Source organism: Babylonia areolata, chromosome 10 (assembly GCF_041734735.1).
Source record: "Babylonia areolata isolate BAREFJ2019XMU chromosome 10, ASM4173473v1, whole genome shotgun sequence".
Lineage (NCBI taxonomy): Eukaryota > Metazoa > Mollusca > Gastropoda > Neogastropoda > Buccinidae > Babylonia > Babylonia areolata.
The window spans coordinates 38,220,693-38,243,192 of NC_134885.1; the positions used below are offsets into that span (position 1 = coordinate 38,220,693).

General features: G+C 40.2%; 1 protein-coding gene across 1 annotated transcript in view; it reads right to left on the bottom strand.

Annotated features, from left to right (window-relative positions):
- LOC143286578 (monocarboxylate transporter 13-like) overlaps positions 1-22,500 on the bottom strand; it is a 26,590-nt gene that overhangs the window by 348 nt on the left and 3,742 nt on the right. Inside the window, exons 2-9 of the mRNA XM_076594195.1 lie at positions 17,968-18,177; positions 17,144-17,284; positions 15,589-15,823; positions 10,807-11,007; positions 8,902-9,092; positions 7,953-8,117; positions 5,357-5,407; positions 1-410 (exon numbers count right to left, since the gene is read on the bottom strand). The exon at positions 1-410 is cut by the window's left edge and continues 348 nt beyond it. Coding sequence (XP_076450310.1) covers positions 1-410; positions 5,357-5,407; positions 7,953-8,117; positions 8,902-9,092; positions 10,807-11,007; positions 15,589-15,823; positions 17,144-17,284; positions 17,968-18,163 — 1,590 coding nt within the window. The 5' untranslated portion in view covers positions 18,164-18,177. The remainder of the gene's footprint in view (positions 411-5,356; positions 5,408-7,952; positions 8,118-8,901; positions 9,093-10,806; positions 11,008-15,588; positions 15,824-17,143; positions 17,285-17,967; positions 18,178-22,500) is intronic.

Sequence of the window (22,500 nt, forward strand, 5' to 3'; positions counted from 1 at the left end):
CTCCCCCTGTTTCAAAATGACACTGTTTATTTCATGGGACCCATTGTCACCATGATCAGGTGTCTGAACATCTGTCATCTCATGAAGCAGTGGTCTCGTCACTTGCACTGATTCTGTTCCACTGTAACGGATGTCCTCAGACCCATGAGAAGGCTTCGTTGACTCGGACTCGTCCGCTTCAGTTCTCAAACAGGTCTGACCTGACGGGTCAGTTTCGTTTTCTATGAGGCTTGTGCACTGCTCATTGGGTTGTGTGTCTTCTTGGTCATGGTCTTCAGTTTGTAGCGCTGAGAGGGACAGAGGGCGGGAGGGGGGTTGGTGCTGACCACCAGGCCCCGTGGACAGGTCAGAGGTCGACTGGAATATGGTGACCAGGCTGCAGAATACAGCGGACAGCAAAAACAAGACACCTGGAAGGGCAGACATCAGAGAAACATATATAGAGACAGGGAGAACTGGAGAGAAAGAGAACTCTGAACTCTGAGGGACAATGTCATTGAGCATGGTTACAATAGAAGGGTCATTTATGTAAATTAACCACAAGCATAACGGAATTCCGTAACAATTTGGATAAAACTGTCCCTTAGTTTAAGTGCTATATACAGTTACAAAGCTAAATGGTGCACGGTATCTTCATTAGTCGATGATATCATTGAACATAGTGGAACTAAGCATGGATAATTATGTACAATATTTCTTTGGAATGAATTCAACTCAAAGGTCTATCGGGGCAGAACAACACAAAACAAATAAACTTCCTTGTTTCTGGGTTCCTCGCATAGAGAACAATACCTTAGAATGATTTAGAGTTTGATATCGGTTTCTATGTACTTTTATTTCTGAAATACCAGATCTGAATCTGGTCAGAGTAAACTGCAGGGGTGTGTTCATAATACATAAAAGATATTGATTATCGCTTTACTGTATAATCAAAAAATTGATATGAATCATATACACACCAAATTTTCACTTAATTTGATTGGCTTTTCCACTCGTGCCACCAACCATCTATCAGTCGTTGGCAGAACATTTGCACAAACCTACGTTCATCACCATCTCCTTGATACTGACGTGCATTCCCAAGCCCAAGTTCGTATAAACACATTCGTACATTATTTTGAAACCCACTTTCTTTGCCTTTTAGTTCTATTTCATAGAACACATTGTAAGATTTACTCGGCAATCTATGAATATTACTTTTTATCAACTTTAACCAGTAACAAATATAGCAGAATTAATATAAAGTTCTCGATATTCGTCAAGTGGTAGAATTCCAGCTTCTCTGTATGTTTCCAAATTTGATGCGTGACTAGGGACACCTAGTGCAAGCTTATATGCTTTACAATCTAAACGTTGTAACTTTTAAAGTAAATATTTCGGGGCACTAAAATATACTTCCTAACCACAGGTAAGTTCTGATCTGATGAGTAATGTGGACAGGTGAATCAAAGATTTTACATCCATACCCCAAGGCTGTTTACCAATGATCTTTGAGAGATTTAAACTTGTTATTACTTTTGTTAGTATATAGTCCAAATGAACATTCCACGTCAGTTTTGTTGTAAGGAAAACTCCCAAAAATTTGACACATTGCTTGTATTCAAGTAGTTTAAAAGTTGGTAACTTAGCTGGGTTGCTTCCGGGATTAAATAACATCACATTGGTTTTATCAGTGGACAATGATAATCCATTTTCAAACACGTATCAGCCAAGGCTGTTAAGATCGGTCTGATATAATCTTCTAATGTAATCTTGTGTTCTTTGTGGCGTTGACTTCTTTAAGGTGACGTTCATCCACATGCAGATATCATCAGCATATTGAACCATGGTCACATTTTTTACATTGCTTTAGGAACATCATGTATAAGGATATAAAAAAGGATGGGTGCTATGATTTATCCTTGTGGAATTCCCGTGTCTAGAGTTCTAGGCGTCGAGTATGCTGTTCCAGTTCTAGCTTGCATAGTTCTATTTCATAAATAGCACTTAACATAATTGTACATATTTCCACTTAAGCCCATAACTTTCAGCTTTAACAGTAACTGTTTGTGCCATACTTGGTCATATGCCTTTTCAACACCAAAGAATGTTGTAAGAGCACTTTTTCTACGAGCAAATTGTTGCTTCACTTGAGTAGATAATTCAATCAAATGCTCAGTTGCAGATCTTCTTTTTGTAAATCCTGCTTGGTTTACTGGTATAATTTCCTTTTTTTCACAGTAGTGTAGCAATTTATCTAAAACGATTGTTTCTAATATCTTTCCTGCATGGGACTTTATTGCAATGGGTCGATAGCTATTTTTTATCACTTTTGGGTTTACCTGCTTTTAGAATTGTAACAATTATAGAATCTTTCCATGACTGTGGTATAGTGCCATTATCTCAACATTCCTGATTAATCTTATGTAAAGACAACAACAACAATACGCTTTTCGGGTAAATGTTTTAACATCTGGTTACTAACTGCGTCAAGACCAACTGAATATTTTTTATCGTTGATAGCAGATATTGCATTTTTCAGTTCTGTCATAGTTATTGGAGAATTAATGGAAAGATTATTTTGTGGGTTTGGTTCAGAATACAAATTCTTCGATTCTTCTTTTTTTCACAATGCTTTACATTGTAAGGGAAGTCCCCCTGATCTGCAATTCTTTGAAAACATATCTACAAATATCTCAGCGTTTTCGTCGTCTGAATGAAATTTGTTTTTATCATCAATTTTTATTGGATAAACAGGTAGTTTAATCCCATTTTTCATTTATGCTATTCTTTTGAATTTATCCCAGTCTGCATGTTTATAATCATACTGGGATTTTGACTTGCACAGCATTACTGCTCTGAGTATTTTCTTTTGATATGTTTGCAATGACTGGGAGGTGATCACTACCAAACGTATCTTTGTAAGTTTCCCAATGCAAGATGGCACTAATTCTGGTGATGTCAATGTCAAGTCTATAGCAGCTGTTTTATGTTTCGATACGTCTGGTATCTGGTGATACTACCATCGTTTAGAAGATTAAAAGCACTACCAACTATATTTTCGGCCAGACGATTTCTGGTAACTGTATTACAGTCGTTTTCCCGGAAGGGTGAATAGGCATTAAAATCACCCGTTGTCAGCCATTTGCCACTATGGTTGTCTTGGATGGAACGTAACAACTCCGTGTTTTGATCAGTTGGGACCCTGGGTTAATATACTGACATGACATTCAAAATCATGGAGTTTCTAACATTGATCGTAGCCACACATCAATGAATATCAGCGATATTTTTGACTGGTGGTACACAAATATTGTATTCCAACGCTTCGCGAATGTATATTGCGGAATAGATTTTTCCGTTAGAATCCCCAAGTTCATACACTGGCGGATAATAATAAGTAAGCAGATTGGGCAGCTTGGCTGGTATGATATTCAAAGATTACAGTATCAAGACTTCATACTGTAGTGAGGCAAGATGACGTTTAAACTACGGCATATTTGTTGCTAAAGATTTACAATTCCATTGAGAGAATTTCATTCTTTGAATTTTCTTTTGTTTATGCATCATTACTGTTGTTATCATCATTATGATTATTATTGATTATTATCAATTACACAATTGTCTCTGTCTTAAGTCTGAAGAGGGGCGATTAGAATGACTACTATAAATGCTGAATCAAATGAATTAGTAAGACTACTGATTATCTATGTGTGAATGTGGACATCATTTATGATGGATGGAAAGGAGATATGTAATGAGGAAAAACCAAACAAACAAAAAACAACAACAACAACAAAAACACACACCAAAAAACCAACAACTACAAATAAATAAAGACCAAAAAACAAACAATGAATCCCCCCAAATCAGTGAAGCAAAAATGAAAAAAAAAAAGATTATAAAATTTCTGATTGTGTTCATATCCTCAAATAACAATGGAACGATATAAACTAGTTAGTAGATTACCAGCAGGAATCATTGCTGTCAGAGTTCATGTCATCAACCACAGTAAGTGGACAATAATAAGAAGGGAGTCACTTTCAATAATCAAATAACAGTTCGTTGCGGTTTCACCACGAGTTATGATCAGCAAGATGCATATGGCTGTAACGGGAGGAATGTTGGGGCCTCGATGTTATCACGTTGTACATTGGCCTTGCCGGTTGCCATAGGGCTCCCAGAAGAGGTCCTGCAGGTGTCTGCTGATGTTACCTGCAAGTACGCTGGTTCCTCTCTGGTTGGGGTGAATAGTGTCTTTCATTCAGTTGTAGCTGGTTTTCAAGTTATCGTAATACACAAATGATATGGCACTGTTGTCTTGGAGGTCGACCAATACTGCGTTGAAAAAGATTCTTTTGTTTTCTAATTTTTCGTCTTTGGTTGGAGCTATCTTGCTGATAACGATTTTGCTGTTTGGATGATTGTGAGAAATTTTCTTTGCTGAAGTGAGAAGGGAATTGCATGCTATGGTTGCATCTTTTGTTTTGATGTCGTTGATTCCACAATGAATCAGGATAGCATGGGGTGGGTGGTTTTCGTTTGAAGTGACTGGGTCTAATGTTTTCTCCAATCATCAGTGGCGTAAGCCTTGACAGTCTGAGCGTTTATGCCGCGCGCCATAAGACTGTCCAGGTCGTTTTGCTTGTATACAATTGAAGACTGAATCATATATAATTAAAGCTGTTGGCATGTCATGTTCATTGCCAGTCTGAATGGAGGCAGAAGACGGTTTTACGTAAATAGTTTGTGTTCGTCATGCTTTTTGTTGTTGACGTCATTTGTGTTCTCGTTCTATTTTGTGTTTGTCGTCAGTGTTTCGTTTTTCTTTGATGGATGACTGTGGGATCAGAGGTCTACTGTGATGTTGTTTCGATCCCTGCTTCAGTGCATCAGGGTAAGTCTGATGGGTGTCTTTCGTGTCTGTTTGCATGTGTGCGTCACTAACCGTTTTTCTTTTGTTGTTTCATCCGTCGCCCGTGTTCCTTGTTGCCAGACTGACTCTTCAAGCCAAGAAATTCGCACACACGAAGATGATATTATTTCATTCAGTTCAGTTATTATTTTCCACAAGATACATATTAGCGTCACTCAACGAACATTGAGGATCCTTAGGCTTTCTCATCAGTGTGCAACTTAGAATCATTGAACTTCGTCACTTCACGATCCGCCTTTCTTTGCTGTTCACTCTTTCGTTCACTTGTGTTTGATTGCTGGTGTCCATTCTTTTGTAGTATGTTCACTTCCCATACTCCTTGTCCTGTCTGTTAAATATTACATAAACTCTGACAGTAAAAAAAAAGTTATGCCTTTTCCACCATCTTGATGACGTGTGTGTGTGTGTGTGTGTGTGAAGAGGGGGTTGGAGTGAACTCACCGATAAACCAAAGCAAGGCGTGTGGATGTAAATGCGTGTCTTGTACCATTTCTGCAAAAAATGATATTCACATGAGCCTGTAAAGTAGTCATCCGAACATGTTTCTCGTATAAGTTCTTCAGAAAACAATATATACACACGTCCATAATATGTTTATCATACTTGCTCAACCGAACAAAACATACATTGTATTATACCTCTTTTGCTTAGAATACATGACAATAACTGTGTATGATGAATGTACAATATGATGGATGAATGTACAATACGACATGCACAATGTTAACGATCATGTCTTTCAACATATCTAGGTTTACATCTACAATGTAATAATTATTAATTAGAATGTTTTAAAGCGGATATGCGAATATGTGAACTGCTTTTATATTGAAAACGTATAATGTTATGCTTAGTGTTCCTGTTTAATCAAGTAATGTTTAATGTTGTTTTATTGTGTGTGTGTGTGTGTGTGTGTGTGTGTGTGTGTGTGTGTTGGCTGATTGTCCAGTGTTTTGATGCAATTTGACAGGTGCAATAGCTGAGTGGTTAAAGCGTTAGACTTTCAATCTGAGTGTCCCGGGTTCGAACATCAGTAACGGCGCCTGGTGGGTAAAGGGTGGAGATTTTTCCGATCTCCCAGGTCAGTATATGTGCAGAGCTGCTAGTGCCTGAACCCCCTTCGTGTGTATATGCAAACAGATCAAATACGCACGTTAAAGATCCTGTAATCCATGTCAGCGTTCGGTGGGGTTTGGAAACAAGAACATACCCAGCATGCACACCCCTGAAAACGGAGTATGGCTGCCTACATGGAGGGGTAAAAGCGGTCATACACGTAAAAGCCCGCTCGTGTACATGTGTACATACGAGTGAACGTGGGAGTTGCAGCCCATGAACGCAGAAGAAAAAGATGCAATATCTCTCAGTGAGAAAATAAAGTTATTTTTATATTATCTTAAATCAAGCAAAGTATCAGCAATACTATGCGTATATAATGCTTATTATTATTTTTGAACATTAAATCACTATGAAGGGTTCGCGACACACACTTGAAACGTACTTGGTTTAGTCCCCCCCCCCCCCCCCCCCCCCCGCCTCTCTCTCTCTCTCTCTCTCTCTCTCTCTCTCTTGCAGTCGTTGCGGTGTATGTTTCGTTGTATTTGTCTGTTTAGGTTTTGTAAATCCCCCTCCCCCCTCCCCCACACGCCCCCCCCCCTCCCTTTGTCAAAATGGCTCTAAATATTCCCCCAAAATCCCCCTACCCACACGCACACACACACAGCCGTACACAGAAACACGTGCTAGAATACACTCACGCAACTGAACATTGGAAACCACCCATATGCCCATGACGCCCTCTAGAAAACGCATCCCTGCAACATGCACTCGGGCACGCACACACACACACACACACACACACACGAATGCACAGACACTTGCAAGCACCCCGCTACACACAAATGGCAAACGGCTTCCCCACATACCAAGCGCAGCACTGGAAAAATGCTGTTGGAAAAGATGTGTTTTCAGAGCAGGCTGAAAAGATTTCAGTGAGACAGAATGTCGCAAATTTTCTGGCAGTTTATTCCGCAATGACAGGGTCTGAAAAGAGAAAGATCTCGGACCCCGTTACTTCTTCTTTACAACAGAGATTCTTAATCTCCTGGCATCAGAAGCAGGACGAACGTGACGAGTTGAAACCCTGGACAAAACGAAAGCACAGACTGTTGATTCCATTGACTAGCTATGGTGAACAGAACTAATACTTCGCTCAAGATAAGTTGATTTGCAGATGATTGAAATGTATTGTTGAAATGACAGACTTTGGTCAAGACTGACACCGAGGCTCCGCACTGATCGGAAGACAGGAATAAAAGTCTTGTTCAGCAGAAGAGAATTAGGAAGAGACGGGTGGTTCAAATTTTGTGGGGGGGGGAGAGCAAGTAACAGTTCAGGCTTTTCACCATTTAAAAACTAATAATGGGTGGTGTAAATTTTAAGGTACCTTAAGATGAAGATATGAAACAACGCCTCTTTCTATTGTGATTTTTGACTTCGTTTTAAAAGGTCCAGCAGTCATCAATTTTTCATCTAATTTGACCATTTAGCTGCAGTTTGTTGAAGGTCATCCAAGACTGTTGTGCACACTTGCATGTACGTCATCAGTTGATCAGTTTCAGTAGTAGAAACTGACTGACAGAGTTGAGTTTCGTCAACGAAGCAGTGACGGTTTATTACATCAGATGGTGAGGTTGCATACATAACAAAAATGATAGGGCCAAGGACCGATCCCTGTGGGACACCGTATAGTAGCAGAGTTGTCCTGGATTGAAGTTTTCGCCATTTAAAAAGACAGTCATGGCTCGATTAGATAAGTAGGACTCTAACCAGGAAAGAGCAAGATCGTGGATGCCAAAAGAATGTTTGAGTCTTTCAGTGAGAAGTGTGTGATTAATTGTATCAAATGCTGCAGCAAGATCTAAAAGACCAGGAACCAAACAAGAAGAAAAAAAGGAGAACAACAACTACTACAAGAAAAAGACGAACAAGAATAAGAAAAAGCTGAACAAAGACAGGCTGTGACACACATACTGACCCGTGAGTGGTGGCCCCAGGAGTCCCCCCACGCCAAAGGAGAAGAAGCACAGGCCGAGGGCGGTGGCCACGTGATGCAGACCCACGATTTCATACAGGATGGGGTATTTCAGAGTGAACAGGCCACCGTGGTATAGGCCCACCATAAAGCTGTACGCATAACACCCTGTCCGGTGGAAACAAAGAGAGAGAATCAAATTAGTTGTTCAGTTGCTCAAGAAGGTATCACTGTTTGGACAAATCGATATGCACTAACACATCTGCCAAACAGTTGCCAAACCAACAGCCTAACCCAACGTGATTAGTCAGGCCTTGAGGGTGAAAACAAAAACAAAACTATAATAATAATAATAATAACAATGATAATGATCACAATAAAGCAACGCAACAACTCTTAACAAAGAGAATGGAAACAAGACAAATGTTATTTGCCACAACCTTTCCTTTGTGATGTTTGCACGTAAACAATTTTTGGCAGTGCTTTGAATAGACAGTAACAGATATGAAAAAAATGATGTTGATTAAATGAATCACTCGTAATTCTCGGTAGAAAAATCAAGACACTACAGTAGCTGGCTAAGCCAAATAAGGAAAATATGTGCAGTAAAGTAAAACAATCAGCTGTTTGATGCGAAGATAATTGTGACACAAACAACTGATGACACTGGTTCGAATACCGGCTGACAATATGGCTTATCTGAAATGTAGAAAAGTTTCATTGTTGTTAGCTGCTTTTCCCTGTTTTATCTTCTTTCCAATTTGTTAAGGCGTTAGTCTCCTTGCTGACACCATGCTTTATGTGAATGTTGTATCTTATGTCTTACTGCAATGAAATTCAAACGATTTACTTTTGAGCTGTATAGATATCTCATCAGATCAAATGCACACACAGAGAAAAACGAAGGAAAATCGGTGGTATATTTTGGAATTCTAAAGCTTTCAGTACGTACCCACAATTCCTTGCACAATGAGAGAGGGCGCTGCCAGTGCAGCTACAGACTGTAATCCCAGCAGGCCAAAGTACACCAGCAAGTTCCCTACGCGAGGGTCATGGCCCAGGAAACCGGATGCCATCCGGGAAATCATACTTCCGATACCCATGACAGAGATGGAGAAGGATGCTTCTGTGGGCGTCAGTCCACTGAAAAAAGGGATAAAGACTGACGTCAAGAAGAAAAGGAGGAAAACAGTCAAAGACAGAATGAACGAGGAACCCAGAACTCAGAAATGTTTAAATACACACAGGTCTTGGGCCACAAAACAAAAGGGAGGACTGGAATCTGGAAGGGGTCTGGACAAAGGTTCATTTATGTGCATCCTGTATGCAAAGGAGACGTTGGCATTGGAGATCAAGCCATCAAATTTGTGTACACCTCTGCATACATAGATATCAGTATACATTAAACAATGTGTAAAGCCCAAGGTTGAATACACATACTACAACAATAATCTTATAAATACGACCTATTTTTGCTGTGAGCGGAGGGATATCAAACTACAGTAACAATGAGGTGAAAATCATCATACCCAGTAATATTATGATAAAAATCTGGCATCCTTGATATCAATTCATATCCTTCTTGATACTATGGAAACATATCCTGATATTTTGTAGCTGTGAGTTTTGTTTGCTGCAACTTTAGATAGAGAATCAGAAACAGAAAAACACGAGCAGGAACATCTGACCCTTTCCTTGTATTTGTTTTTCCTTCATATTTTGCAGTGATTGAATAAATGATTATAGAATTATTTCTTCTATGATTCAGTCATGGTGAACGTTTGATTTTTCAGTCTTTTCTAGATTCAAAGCACGGTAGTCAAAGTGAAATGCAGAATAAATAATAAAGATACGAAGAATAAACTGTACATTCCCAACTCCATTTGAAGGTTTTTGAAGGAAGTTCATAGAATCGGTCAGTTATGGCGTGTTGAATTTTAGAGTCACACGTATGGATGCCAGCCACTGGACAACATGTGTCACTGCTTCAACTTCCACTGTCAGGTTGGAGGTTGTGACTTTGTACATGGCATTCTCTTCCCTTTTCCATTTTGCTTTACAGTGTATCTCAAACGGGAACAACCTTTAGTGACTGAGCCTCTATGCTGATTTCGTCTATAAGTAGCTTCTCTTGTGCATCAGTTCTGACCTGGTCATTCCCGACAGTGTCTTCCCAGAGTCAATAAAAGATTTTTGTTGAAGAGCTGCCTGAGGTGGTCTGTGTTTTCGTCCCATTCTTTTAATTTTTTCAGACGTTGTAGCTGGCATACATGATGAATTATGTCTTTTGCTAGTCCTTTTCTGAAGCCAACGTTTCTTTCTTAGTGTGTGTGTGAAATCGGCATAAACTTCAATGTCCTCGCACCTGTGAGAAAAATCTGAACTTTTTCAGAATAGTGTCAGAGTTGGGAAAATCTTTAAGAGTATTCACCATGGGTGTCGTTTCTGTTCCGGTGCTGTCATTGGTGTATAATGTGAACGGTAGACGACAGAACTGTTCCTCTGGGAGCACGGCTAAAGTTGTTTACAAAGAAGAAACAGCTTGATGAAAACGAAAGGACTGGGGTTTTTTAACGAGAAAATTTGTGACCCATGAGTTTTGAACTAACGTTTATTTAGAGAAATAAGTTTCTTTTGTATCAGATGTGGCTAGATCGTACTGAACGCATATGAACAATCTTGAAACAAACTACGAAGAAAATTGGTTTTTGAAGGTGAATGTATGTGTGTTGAAGGAAAGTGAGTGTGACGTAAGTAAAAGCGTGAATAAGGCGGTGGGGGTAAAAGGATGAGCAGAAAAAGGAAGGGGAGGGACATGAGGAACCCAGACAACAGACCGGTGAAGACAAAAACTCACCCCTCATGAATCAGATGGTAGGGTAAAAGAACCAGCACAGAATGGAAAGCCAGGGACATCATGAACACGGCCATCAGGAAAGACACAGTGGCCCGTGACGTCAGCGGGGACTTGTGCAGACCTCGAACACTGGCGAAAAGGGCACATAACTTCTGCAAGGTGTTGCCTCCTGGTCTCCCTTGGGTTGCTTTCATCTCCAGACTGAAGGGGGAACATCAGTAAACAGGTCAACTTCCATCATGGTTACAGCTCTATTTCAACCATCTTCAGACTGAAAGGGAAAAGAGGGATAAAAGGAACCAATCTGCGCCAATCCCAGAAAGATAACAGGTGTCGTGTTAAACACATGGCAGAGGGATAAGTAGAGCTATGTTGTACCCATTAGAGACAGGTAGTGCCAATCCCAGTGAGATAACAGGAGCCATGTTATACCCATTCTAAGGGGGTTGTACCCATCAACACAGGGATGATTAGCACCATTTTATACCCATTCCAGAGAAGATGTGACATGTTGTACTCATACGAGAGAGACAACACGAGCCACGAAAAAGCGGTGATTATTGCATTATTGCTATGTTATGACCTGCCACATTTTATGACTTTTGCATTGTGAACCGTAACATCTAGTAATGTGTACTTTACAATTGTACTTTCCTATCCTTTCTTATCTGTTCTGATTAAATCTCCCCCTACCCTCATGACGTACTCTGACCGTCCTATGAGTTCTTTCCTCCCCCACATTGTACTTCGACCTTCCTATCATATCTTGGTATATTTCGATCTGTTCTCCCTCCCACGATGTGCTATGGCCTTCCAGTCCTATGTTAACATGATCATTGTGGTAGGATGTCAGAAGGGGGTAGTACCTCTGACGGGGGAACATATCGTGCTGTCCAAATAAGTAATTGGTCCCGGCCTGGCACTCTTCATAGCTGTTCGCGTGCAGCAGTGGCCACACCTCCAGCAATGAATTCGACTGGCTGGCAAAATTTAATGAGAGTAGTCGTCGTGTCTGAAATTCTTGGTGAGTTAGAGCTTGTATACCCATGTATGCGAAGACTTGTATCAGCAGACTGGGCAGATGAGACTATCAGTAAGGTCCAACAATCAGCAAGTCAGTTCCAGCAGGTGCTGTGGAATGCCAAGTGCACGACGAGACACTAAGAAGTCGCAGTCACCCACAGCAGTCAAAGGGATCTCAAGACGCAACGTGCCAGTGCATCAAGGTTCCTTTTGCTGAGAGAGTGGGGTTGCCCATGTGCAACTGCTCTTCCACTTTAAGTCTAGACTCCTGAAGCAGATTCCCAACCTCCCTTCTGGCATTTGTGAAAGGTTCGCTATCAGCAGCAAGCACTTTATCATCATGATAAGCGCTCACACCCCACCATGACTAAAACAGAGAAGATCAGAGAACAGTTTTACGCTGACTTGGACACTTGGACACAAGACATCATGGAAGCACCTATGACCAAAACAGTGGCATTTCATTGATCACATCATCGTCCGCAAACGGTAGGGATGTCCTCATCACCAAGGCAATGTGTGGTGTAGATTACTGGATGGTCCACAGACTTGTTAAAGCCAAGCTTAACATCCACATAGTCTCTCCACACCACAGCCGCCTCAATCTCACCAGACTAACCTTTAAAACAGCTAAACAGTTCTCAGAAAGATACCAGCAGGCGTTCAAATACAGCCTTGATGAAGAGTTTTCAGCGTTTGGACCTCCAATTGGTGGACCAAAGGAAAAGTGGAACAAGTTCAAAGAATTAATCACAAAGACAGCCAAATCAATATGATGCCAAATGAAGAGGCTTCACTAAGACTGGTTCGATAGGCCGTGCAAGCATTACTTCACGAAAAGGGAATACCCTACATTGACAGTCAGAATCACCCAAACTGTGCCTCTTGACAAGACAAATAGAGAGACGGTCAGTCCGAAACCCAGAGAGACCTTTATGACACACCAGACAGACTGTGGGATCAGAAAGCCAAAGAAGTGCAGCATTGTGCAGATACTAACAACTGCAAGATGCTGTTCAGTTCCATCAAGGCCATCTACGGCCCCTCTGGAGGTGGAACAGCCCCCTTGGTGTCAGTTTAGGTTCAACCATCATGAAAGACAAAGACGGAATCAGGGCGAGGTGGAAAGAGCATTTCAGTCAACTTCTGAGCCGACCGTATATTGTCGACCAGGCAGCATTACAACTTGACCTTCCACCCAATAAGGACGAGGTTAGGACTGCCAGAAAACAGATGAACAGTCGCAAAGCTCCTGTGAAAGATGGAATTTGACACCATCAGCTGAGAAACTCAGTAAATGATCCTCATGAAGTTGGGCTGCCCACGCAAGTTCACCACTCTAATAAGGCAACATGACAGGACAAGTTATCTAAAATGGTGACACAAACACCTTCCTCAACTTCAGCGGAGCGAAAAAAAGGCTGTGTTCTCACCCTGTGCTGTTCAACGTGTTCTTCACACAGGTCCTACACCATGCTCTGAAAGACTTAGACTTTGGCTTGCTCATTATGTATCACATAGATGGATCTGTCTTTGAACCCCACCATCTCTCCGCCCGAACAAAGACCATGGAAAAGCTCATCATCGAAGCCTCATTCGCGGATGAGTGCGTCCTAATGGAAAATGAGAAAAAAACCATCTACAGGCAATCGTTGACCACTTTGCAGAAACGCCAAGGCTCTTCGGACTGACAAAGTCTCGAACACCGCCCCAGCCAAACATCACTTTTGATGGAGTCTAGCTGAAATGCGTGGATAAGGTCAAGTACCCTGGCAGCACACTCTTTTTAGATGGTAAAATGATCATACCCAAAATCCAAAAGGCCAGGCAAGCATTCAGAAGACAGAGTGAAGGTCCTCCAGCAGAAAGGCACTAGTCTGTTAACAAAAATCAAGGTTTACACAGCTCGTGTCATTTCTAGCTGCTCTATGGATGTGAATCGTGGACGCCGTATCGTCGGCACATTAAGCAGCTAGAACAGTTCCATATGGTCGTTCGTTTATTCATTTATAGTCTGTTCATCTAAGATGATATTAGACTGAAAAAAAACCCAGCTGGAACAGTTCCATATGAGATTGCTTCACATGATCATGAATATCCACTGGCAGGATGAAGTCACAAACCAAGAAATGCTGGACAGAACTGGCTCAATGAGCATTGAGTACTACTGTTGCTGAAAGTTTAGCTTCGATGGTCTGGTTCTGCGATCAGAATGGACAACAACTGCATACACAGACAACTTGTGTATGGTAAGATCAAGGAAGGCTCATACAGACTGGCTATTGGGCCCAAACTGAGGTAAAAGAGCTACCTCAAGTGGAACAGCATGCAGCCTCGCGAACCTGAAGGCTCCACAACAAACAGACCAGCATAGTGGTCTCTCATTTCCAGACTGATGGCTAACTTTGAAGAGGACGGGAGACAACGTCTCGCCTCTACAAGAAGCAGACGTCACATAGCAGTAGCCACCCCTCCTTAGACAGTAGACTTCCGATGTACTTGCTGGCGCCTGTGTGCTTCCAGTCTTGGACTGTGATGCCCTTAACGGTGAAAACGCAGACTGTGTCATCTTCGGACTGTGCTGGACTACCAAGAATTCTTCCCCAGCACTGTACCCTTGCGACTCTTACTCTACCCAAGCCAAGAATAGACCTTTATAAATCGAGTTTGGCATATTCCGGCACGCACTGCTGGAACAATCTCCCCAAACACCTCAAAGAACCCTTTTCCACCACAACATTCAAAGAGAAACTTGGACAGTACATGCGTGCCGAAAGCCAGACCGAAAATCTGGTATAATATTGTCACTGACAATCCTTACAAACTATGTCGAAATGCGTCAATCAGTTGATAACGTATCACGCCATAGAATATTATTTCAGAGATTTTTTCTCTTTACAGTGGACACAAACAAACGAAATCAAACTCTAGTCTGGTCTATGATTTTGTATACTTACATGTATTACAAATTGTGAACCACCCTCACCCAACTCTTTTCTTTTTTTTTCCCACACTGACATATCTTTACATCTGTCTGTCTGTCTGTCTGTCTGTGTCTCTCTCTCCCCTCTGTCTCTCCCTCTCTCTGTCTTTCACATAATGTGTCTATCTGTCCATATCCCTATTACCCGTCGCCTTATTTGCTGCCTTTTTTATCGTTACTCTTCTGTGTTAATTTCACTTGAATCATTCATGTGTAGCATTCATGCTAGAGTTTTGTTGTTTTTCCCTTGGTGTGTGTGTGTGTGTGTGTGTGTGTGTGTGTGTGTGTGCGTGTGTGTGTTACTCGCTTCCGTTCCGTACAGATGTGAGCGATGTTGTGTCTCTCAGTTTGACGCGGTGTTATACTCGTACATTATACATGTATTAAGTATTCAGTATAACTACATTTATATGCGTACATGTTTGTGTGTCTCTTAGAACAACGGCAGATGTGTAAGTCGGCCAAAGTGCTAAAATCTTCACCGTTGGAAAATAAAGATTCATTCATTCATTCCTATCCTATCTTTATCTATTTTGTTCTATCATACGACAGGTTATTCGCTCATCTTCCTATCCTGTCTTAATCTGTTCCATTGTATCCCCCTCCATACCCTCTTTGTACCCGTCACCTGCACAGCATGATGATGGCCCTCAGAGGGGAGCCGTGGAAGGCAATGGCCCCACTCTACCCTGTACTCCACCTACCCCCATTCCTCTCCTCCCTTCCCCGCTCTACCCCACTGCATTCTACTCCACACCACCCCGTTCCATACCCACCTGCAGGGCCTCATCAGGGCCCCCAGAGGGGAGGCGTGGAAGGCGACGGCCCCACTCAGCAGCAGAGCTCCCTGCAGCCCGTACCAGTCCACCAGACTCTGCAGCAAGGGCGGGTGCATGAAGATACCCAAGGCTCCACCCGAGATGGACACTCCCAGCGCGATGCCGGCTTGTTCAGGGAAATAGAATCCAAGAGCCATGAAGGCACCCGAGTTGCATATTCCTTGGCCAATTCCTGGGAACACACACAAATGAAAATTGTGCACTTGTCATTTCCCAGTCACCTGTGCTTTGTGTCATAATTATAATAGTTACAATAGAAATCTTAGGCATCATAATCATAATAATAACAAGAGAGGCAAGGCCTTCAAGACTCACTTGTGATACACTTTAAAAAAAATCTAATCGTTTAAATGTGTTCTGTATTTGTTATTATAAAGCTTCGGGTTAAAAAAAAAAAGAAGTTCCTGTTTGAACAAAAAATGATAATAATGACTGCTCTTGTTGTTGTGTCAGAATATCAGATCAAAGTGCCAAGTTTAGAGAATAAAAAAAAATATAAATATAACAGTAAATGCAGTTTGCATATAATTAGGCTTCTTTTTTGTGCCCATCCCAGACGTGCAATATTGTTTTAAACAAGATGAGCGGAAAGAACAGAATTTTTCCTATTTTTATGCCTAATCTGGTGTCAACTGACAAAGAATTTGCAGAGAAAATGTCAATGTTAAAGTTTACCATGGACACACAGACACAGACACACAGACAACCGAACACCGGATTAAAACATAGACTCACTTTGTTTACACACACACACACACACACACACACAGACACACAACCGAACACTGGATTAAAACATAGAATCGCTTTGTTTACACAAGTGAGTAAAAAATAAGGTCTTTAAAGGGCATACTTCTACTACTACCACTCTACTACTACTACCACTACTACTGCTGCTGCTAAAAATGATGATAATGATGTTAAATTTTGGCTAGTATATAATGTGGAAAACCTTAATCGTTCACTTTTGGTTAGTGTTTAAAAAAAATGTTTTATTTGAAAATTCATTTGTTACAAATATTTGCTTAGTTTTTCATTTGGAAATCATTGCAGAACAAGCAGCCAGACAACAGAACATCTGCTGCAGTCATGCCCGCTCCACCAAGCGCTCCGAGAGAAAACCTGGCCTGACCCAATCCCAGCGGCCGGTAAGCTCTACGGACCTGCTAGGACCTGCGACCTGCGACGTACTGCTGCCTTCGTTGAGGAGACAGGGGAATCTATCTGATATATGACGAACGAGACAACATTTGGAAATAATTCTTTTAGGTTGGTGTTTTATCTTTTTTTATACACCGATGAGGGCTGTGGTAATTAACCCATTTACCAATGGGAGTGATGGCAATCAATAACCAATGATGGAGACAAATACACTTACAGATGAGAGTGATGGTGATCAAAATACTGACCAGTTGACTGATGATGATGAATGATACACTCACCAATTAGGGTTATCAATACATCTACCAATGTCAGTGATCAATACACTCACCGATGAGGGTGATGGTGAGGAAGAGGCCGACGACATGGGTCACCAGCGAGGTGAGGACGAAGCCCAGCAGACCGAAGAGGCCAGCCAGGACTACACACGTCCGGCAGCTAGTTATGTTGATCAGCACACTGCTCACAGGGCCTGTAAGGGGAACAACTCATAACACTGGGCCTGTAAGGGGAACAACTCATAACACTGGGGCTGTAAGGGGAACAACTCATGACACTGGGGCTGTAAGGGGAACAACTCATAACACTGGGCCTGTAAGGGGAACAACTCATAACACTGGGGCTGTAAGGGGAACAACTCATGACACTGGGGCTGTAAGGGGAACAACTCATAACACTGGGGCTGTAAGGGGAACAACTCATAACACTGGGCCTGTAAGGGGAATAACTCATGACACTGGGTCTGGAAGGGGAACACATCATAAGAGTGAGGCAGTAAAGGGCATAGTACTCATAACGCTGGGGCTACAAGGGGAACGGTACTCATAATGCTACAGGAGACAGGAGACATCACCCACACCACCAGAGGTGTGAGTGTCACAAGTCATCACTCATTACACTGGGGCTGCATGTGGAACAACTCTTCACTCATAACACCAGGGCTGTTGGGGGCACGACTCATCACTAATGACACTTGGGCTGTAGTGGGCATAACAAATTACTGATAACACTGGGGCTGTCCCCACCCCCTCTTCCGCCTACTTGATTCCCCCCTCTCCCCTCACCCCCTGACGTTTCGTTGTTGTTCAGCAGGAATTGCCCGTGAACCACGAATGCTTTACTTGTATGCCAGTAAAACTGTTCACATCCACCAACCTGTCAGTGCAAAGGAACCAGCGTAATACGACATCAGCCACGTGGTGATTTTGACGTCAGAGTTGAGGTGATTTAATAAGGCCACTTTCAGAACGCCAGCGTGGCACTGTCCATAGCCATTGAGAAGGAGTGAGAAGAAAGCCGATGCCAGGACTACCCACCGCCACCGTGACGCCTCCTTGTCTCCCTTTGTCATCGTGACGTCAGCAGCTGTCAAATCAAACCGTCACTGGAAATTACGTTCTCAGCAAAACGAAACTTCCCAATTTACACCTTGTAAGTTTCCAGTATCAGCATGAAAGGATCAAGCATCACACAATGGATAACCTCTACAGCTTAAGTATCACTCAGTGGACGTACTGTAAGGTTCAGGTATCACCCTTGGGCATCCTGAAAAGTTTAGGTATTACCGAACGGACATGCTGAAAGGTTTAGGCATCACTCAATGGGCATAGTTTAAGGTCAATGCATCATCCTATGGGAATCTTGAAAGGTTTTGGCAGAAGTGAATGGATACTCTGCAAGGTTTCAGTATCATCCTATGAGCATCCTGGACCCAGCTGGCATCCTGAAAGGTGTAGGTATCACCATATGGGCATCTTATGGACATCTGAAAGGTTTATGTAAAACCCTATTGGCATCTGAAAGGTTTAGCTATCACTCTATGGCAACCCTGAAAGGTTTAACTATCACCTGAAAGGTTTTTGTATCATCCGGTAGACATCCTGAAAGGTTTATGTATCACTTTCTGGACATTCTGAAAGACTGATGTATAAACCGATTGGTATGCTGTATGGGTTAATTATCACCCTACAGGCATTCTATAACGTTTAGTTATCACCCAGTTCTGCATGTTTTTTTTCGTTTTTTTGTTTTGTTTTGTTTTTCCCCGGACTTTCTTGGGTCGACCACCGTTTTATTTTGTACATGAATTCATTATAACAATTCAGAGTAGATGGAAAAGAAAGGGGAAAAAACAAAGAAAGAAAAAAATGAATACAGTGTACATTAACAATAACATCGTCATCATAAGTCATTATACTTATAATATATTGTTCTATCAATTTGGTCAAGGTGGTCACATTTTCATCATGTGTAACAGTGCAGTTTTATAACATATAATAGCATCAGCATAGAGTTAGGGACACTTTGCTTAGATAACGTAATGTGAAAAGAACACAACCCACACATGGGATATCTTATGTATGAACACATTTCCTCTAGTTTTCTATACGTGACTATATAAAACACCCATTATACAGTCATGTTAAACATTATTACTGCAGACACATAAGTGCACATGAACACACACATGCATATATTATTTACATACTCGCATACTTACACATTCACGTACATCTGTTCAAATTTTAAAATATATATATATATATATATATCATTGAGCCTTCATTATTATTGTGCATTTTGATCTTTCATAATATTTTGTTATGGGTTACTGCTTTCAAGAAGTTTTATATATGGACACCATTTTCTCATAAAATACAACGCTTAACATTTCCGTTGAATGCATATATCTTTCTACTTTATAACTATTTCTTAAATCATTCAAAAAGTGCTCTTTACATGGTTTAATCTTATTTATTTTGCATTTATAAACAAAATATTTTGCAACAAGAATAATATAGTTGAAAGTTTCATCTGTTTTTGTAATTTCATCATTTCCAAATAGAACTAATTCTATGTTTAACTTGACGTTTGAGCAAGTATCACATCTTTCTTTTAAGACGTTCTCTAATTCCTTCCAAAACAATTGAGAGAACTTGCAAAACCATAGATAATGTTGTACTGAATCTATTTCATTTTTACAGAAATGCACTTGTCACTGTTTGTAATACCCATTTTCTTCAGAATTTTGTTTGTAACTAAAATGTTGTGACAAATTCTAATTTGAAACCACTTTAATTTTATCTCTTTTACTTTTTTTTATTTGCTTCATGGTGGTTACCCAATTAACGATGATATCTAATTTTTGCTCCCACTTAACAAAAGAACTTATATTGTAAATAAAGAGTGGTTCAAGAAGTTTATCATAATATATTTGCGAGCCTTTCATAGTAGAGGATATTAAGTGCAGTGCTTTTGATTGTTCATTACAGGTTTTATCACTTAGATAAATATTATGTGTAATTAAGTAACTTTTTATCGAATGTATCAATCCCATATACACTAAATAATTTACATTAATATTATATTTTTCTGTAAAGCATGTGTAACTAAGGAAGCACCCATTCTCATCAACAACATCTCTAACCAGATATATATTCTTATTTGTCCAACATTTGTAGTGGATTGTGTTGTTACCAACTCTAAATTTGTCGTTATAAAAGAGGGGCTCTGCAAGTACCTCGTGTGGCTCTTTTAATTCTATTTGTTTCGTAAAATTCGTGTACGCCTGAAAAACATCTTTCCAAAATTGGTTACATTCAATAGTCAGAAACGTTTTTGAACCATACAGATGTAGTGAGTTAATTTCTTGGCATTTTATAAGTAAGATTCTCTTCCACTTTGGTGTTCCTGTGTATAATTTCCTTATCCATGTTATCTTAAGAGCATGTATAAACTTTTTTTATGTCTGGTATACCTATTCCTCCATTTGCAACATTATGTATCGAGTATTTTCTTTTAATTTTATCTGGCTTTTTATCCATACGAATTCATAGCATAGTCTCTGTAATTCTTTTATTTCTTTGTCTGGAGGGTTTGGAAGAAGAATCCATAAGTATATTAGCTTTGAAAGTATGAGAGATTTGAGAATAGCAATTCTACCGAGGGGTGTGCATATACGTTTTGACCAAATCTTGAATAATTTTTTTGCTTCTATTAATTTATCCCTTGTGTTCACTTCAGTTATTTTTGATAGATCGTTTAAAAACCATATACCTAAAATCTTGAATTTGGGGGGGTTCCATTTCATATTCTTTTCTGGGAGATATTTCCTTTTCGAATTTCTCATACCCCCTAACCAAACATTTAGCGTTTTGTCATAATTTAACTTCAGACCTGAACATTCTTCAAATCTATTTTGTGTTTCGAATAATTTCTCATACGATTCTTTATCTCCCTCTAACGTAAATGTTGTGTCGTCAGCAAACTGACTAATTTTAAATTCGGTGTTCAATATGCTAATGCCTTTAATACCCTCATCTTCCCTTATCTTGCATGCCAGAATTTCAGAGCACAATACAAAGAGGTATGGCGAAATCGGGTCTCCCTGGCGGCACCCCCTTTGTACTCTGAAACTCTGGGATACCTTACCATTTACTATGACATATGACTTTATATTTCTATAAAAAGTGCTTACCCATTTACATATTTCTTCTCCAAATCCAAAAGCGTTTAAGACCTTGTTCATATATACCCAGTTTACCGAATCAAATGCCTTTTCAAAGTCTGTTGAAACTAGTAAGCCTGAAATGTCTTCTTTTTCTAAGTAATGCATGATGTCATATAATATTCTTAAGTTATCACCAATGTATCTACCTGGAATGAAACCTGTCTGATCTTCATTTATTAACTTAGGCAGGACTGACTTAATTCTACTAGCTATGCATGCTGATCCTATCTTATAAATAACGTTTAACAAGGATATAGGCCTCCAGTTTATTAAGTATTCCCTTGGTTTATCCCCTTTTGGCAAGCATGTAATTAATCCTTCTTTCTGTGTTGTTGACATTTCTCCACTTATAAGTCCTTCATTCAGTGATCTCACAACAAAGTCACTAATGTCCTTCCAAAAAAATTAGAAAAAAATTACAGTCATTCCATCTGTACCTGGACTCTTGTCGTTTTTCATTCGTCTGATAGCATCTGTGGCTTCTTGTCTTGTAATTAATCCTTCTAGTTGTTTTGATTCTGTCTCATCAAGTCTGGGTAAGTTGTTTACATAATCACTAATATCTAAATCTTTTACATTCTGTTCTTTGTATAGGTCTTCATAATAATGTCTTGTCGCCTTTAGTATTTCATCTGTTTCTGTCAGTATATTACCTTGATCTGTAAATAACTTTAACATGTGTTTGCTGATAAAGTGACGTTTTTTCAAGATTACAAAAATATTTACTTACTTTTTCACCCTGAGATGCCCATCTTGCTTTGGATCTTAAAGCTATCCCTTCCATTTTCAATTTCCTTAATTGTATGAGTTCTTCCGTCTTCTCCTGCAATTCTCTAATTATATTATACGACCGAACTTCCTTTTCGAGTCATTGTATTTCCTCTTCTAACATTTCCTCTTTTTCTATTTGTTGCTTTTTCTTTCTTATTCCAAAAGTTATAGCTTTTGCTCTTATCTCCATTATCAACACATCTAAAAAGAGCTGGCTGCTTATAGTAAACTGAATTTCATCATTCGGGATATTACATATTTCTCGTGTGTAAGGTAATACTGCATACTGTTCCTTTATTTTCTCTATTGTTTCTTTCACTAACTTAATATAATCACTGTCTCTAAGTAAAGATGAGTTAAATTTCCAAAAAGGTTTTCTTTTGGGTTCTGTATTAAATACTAAGTCA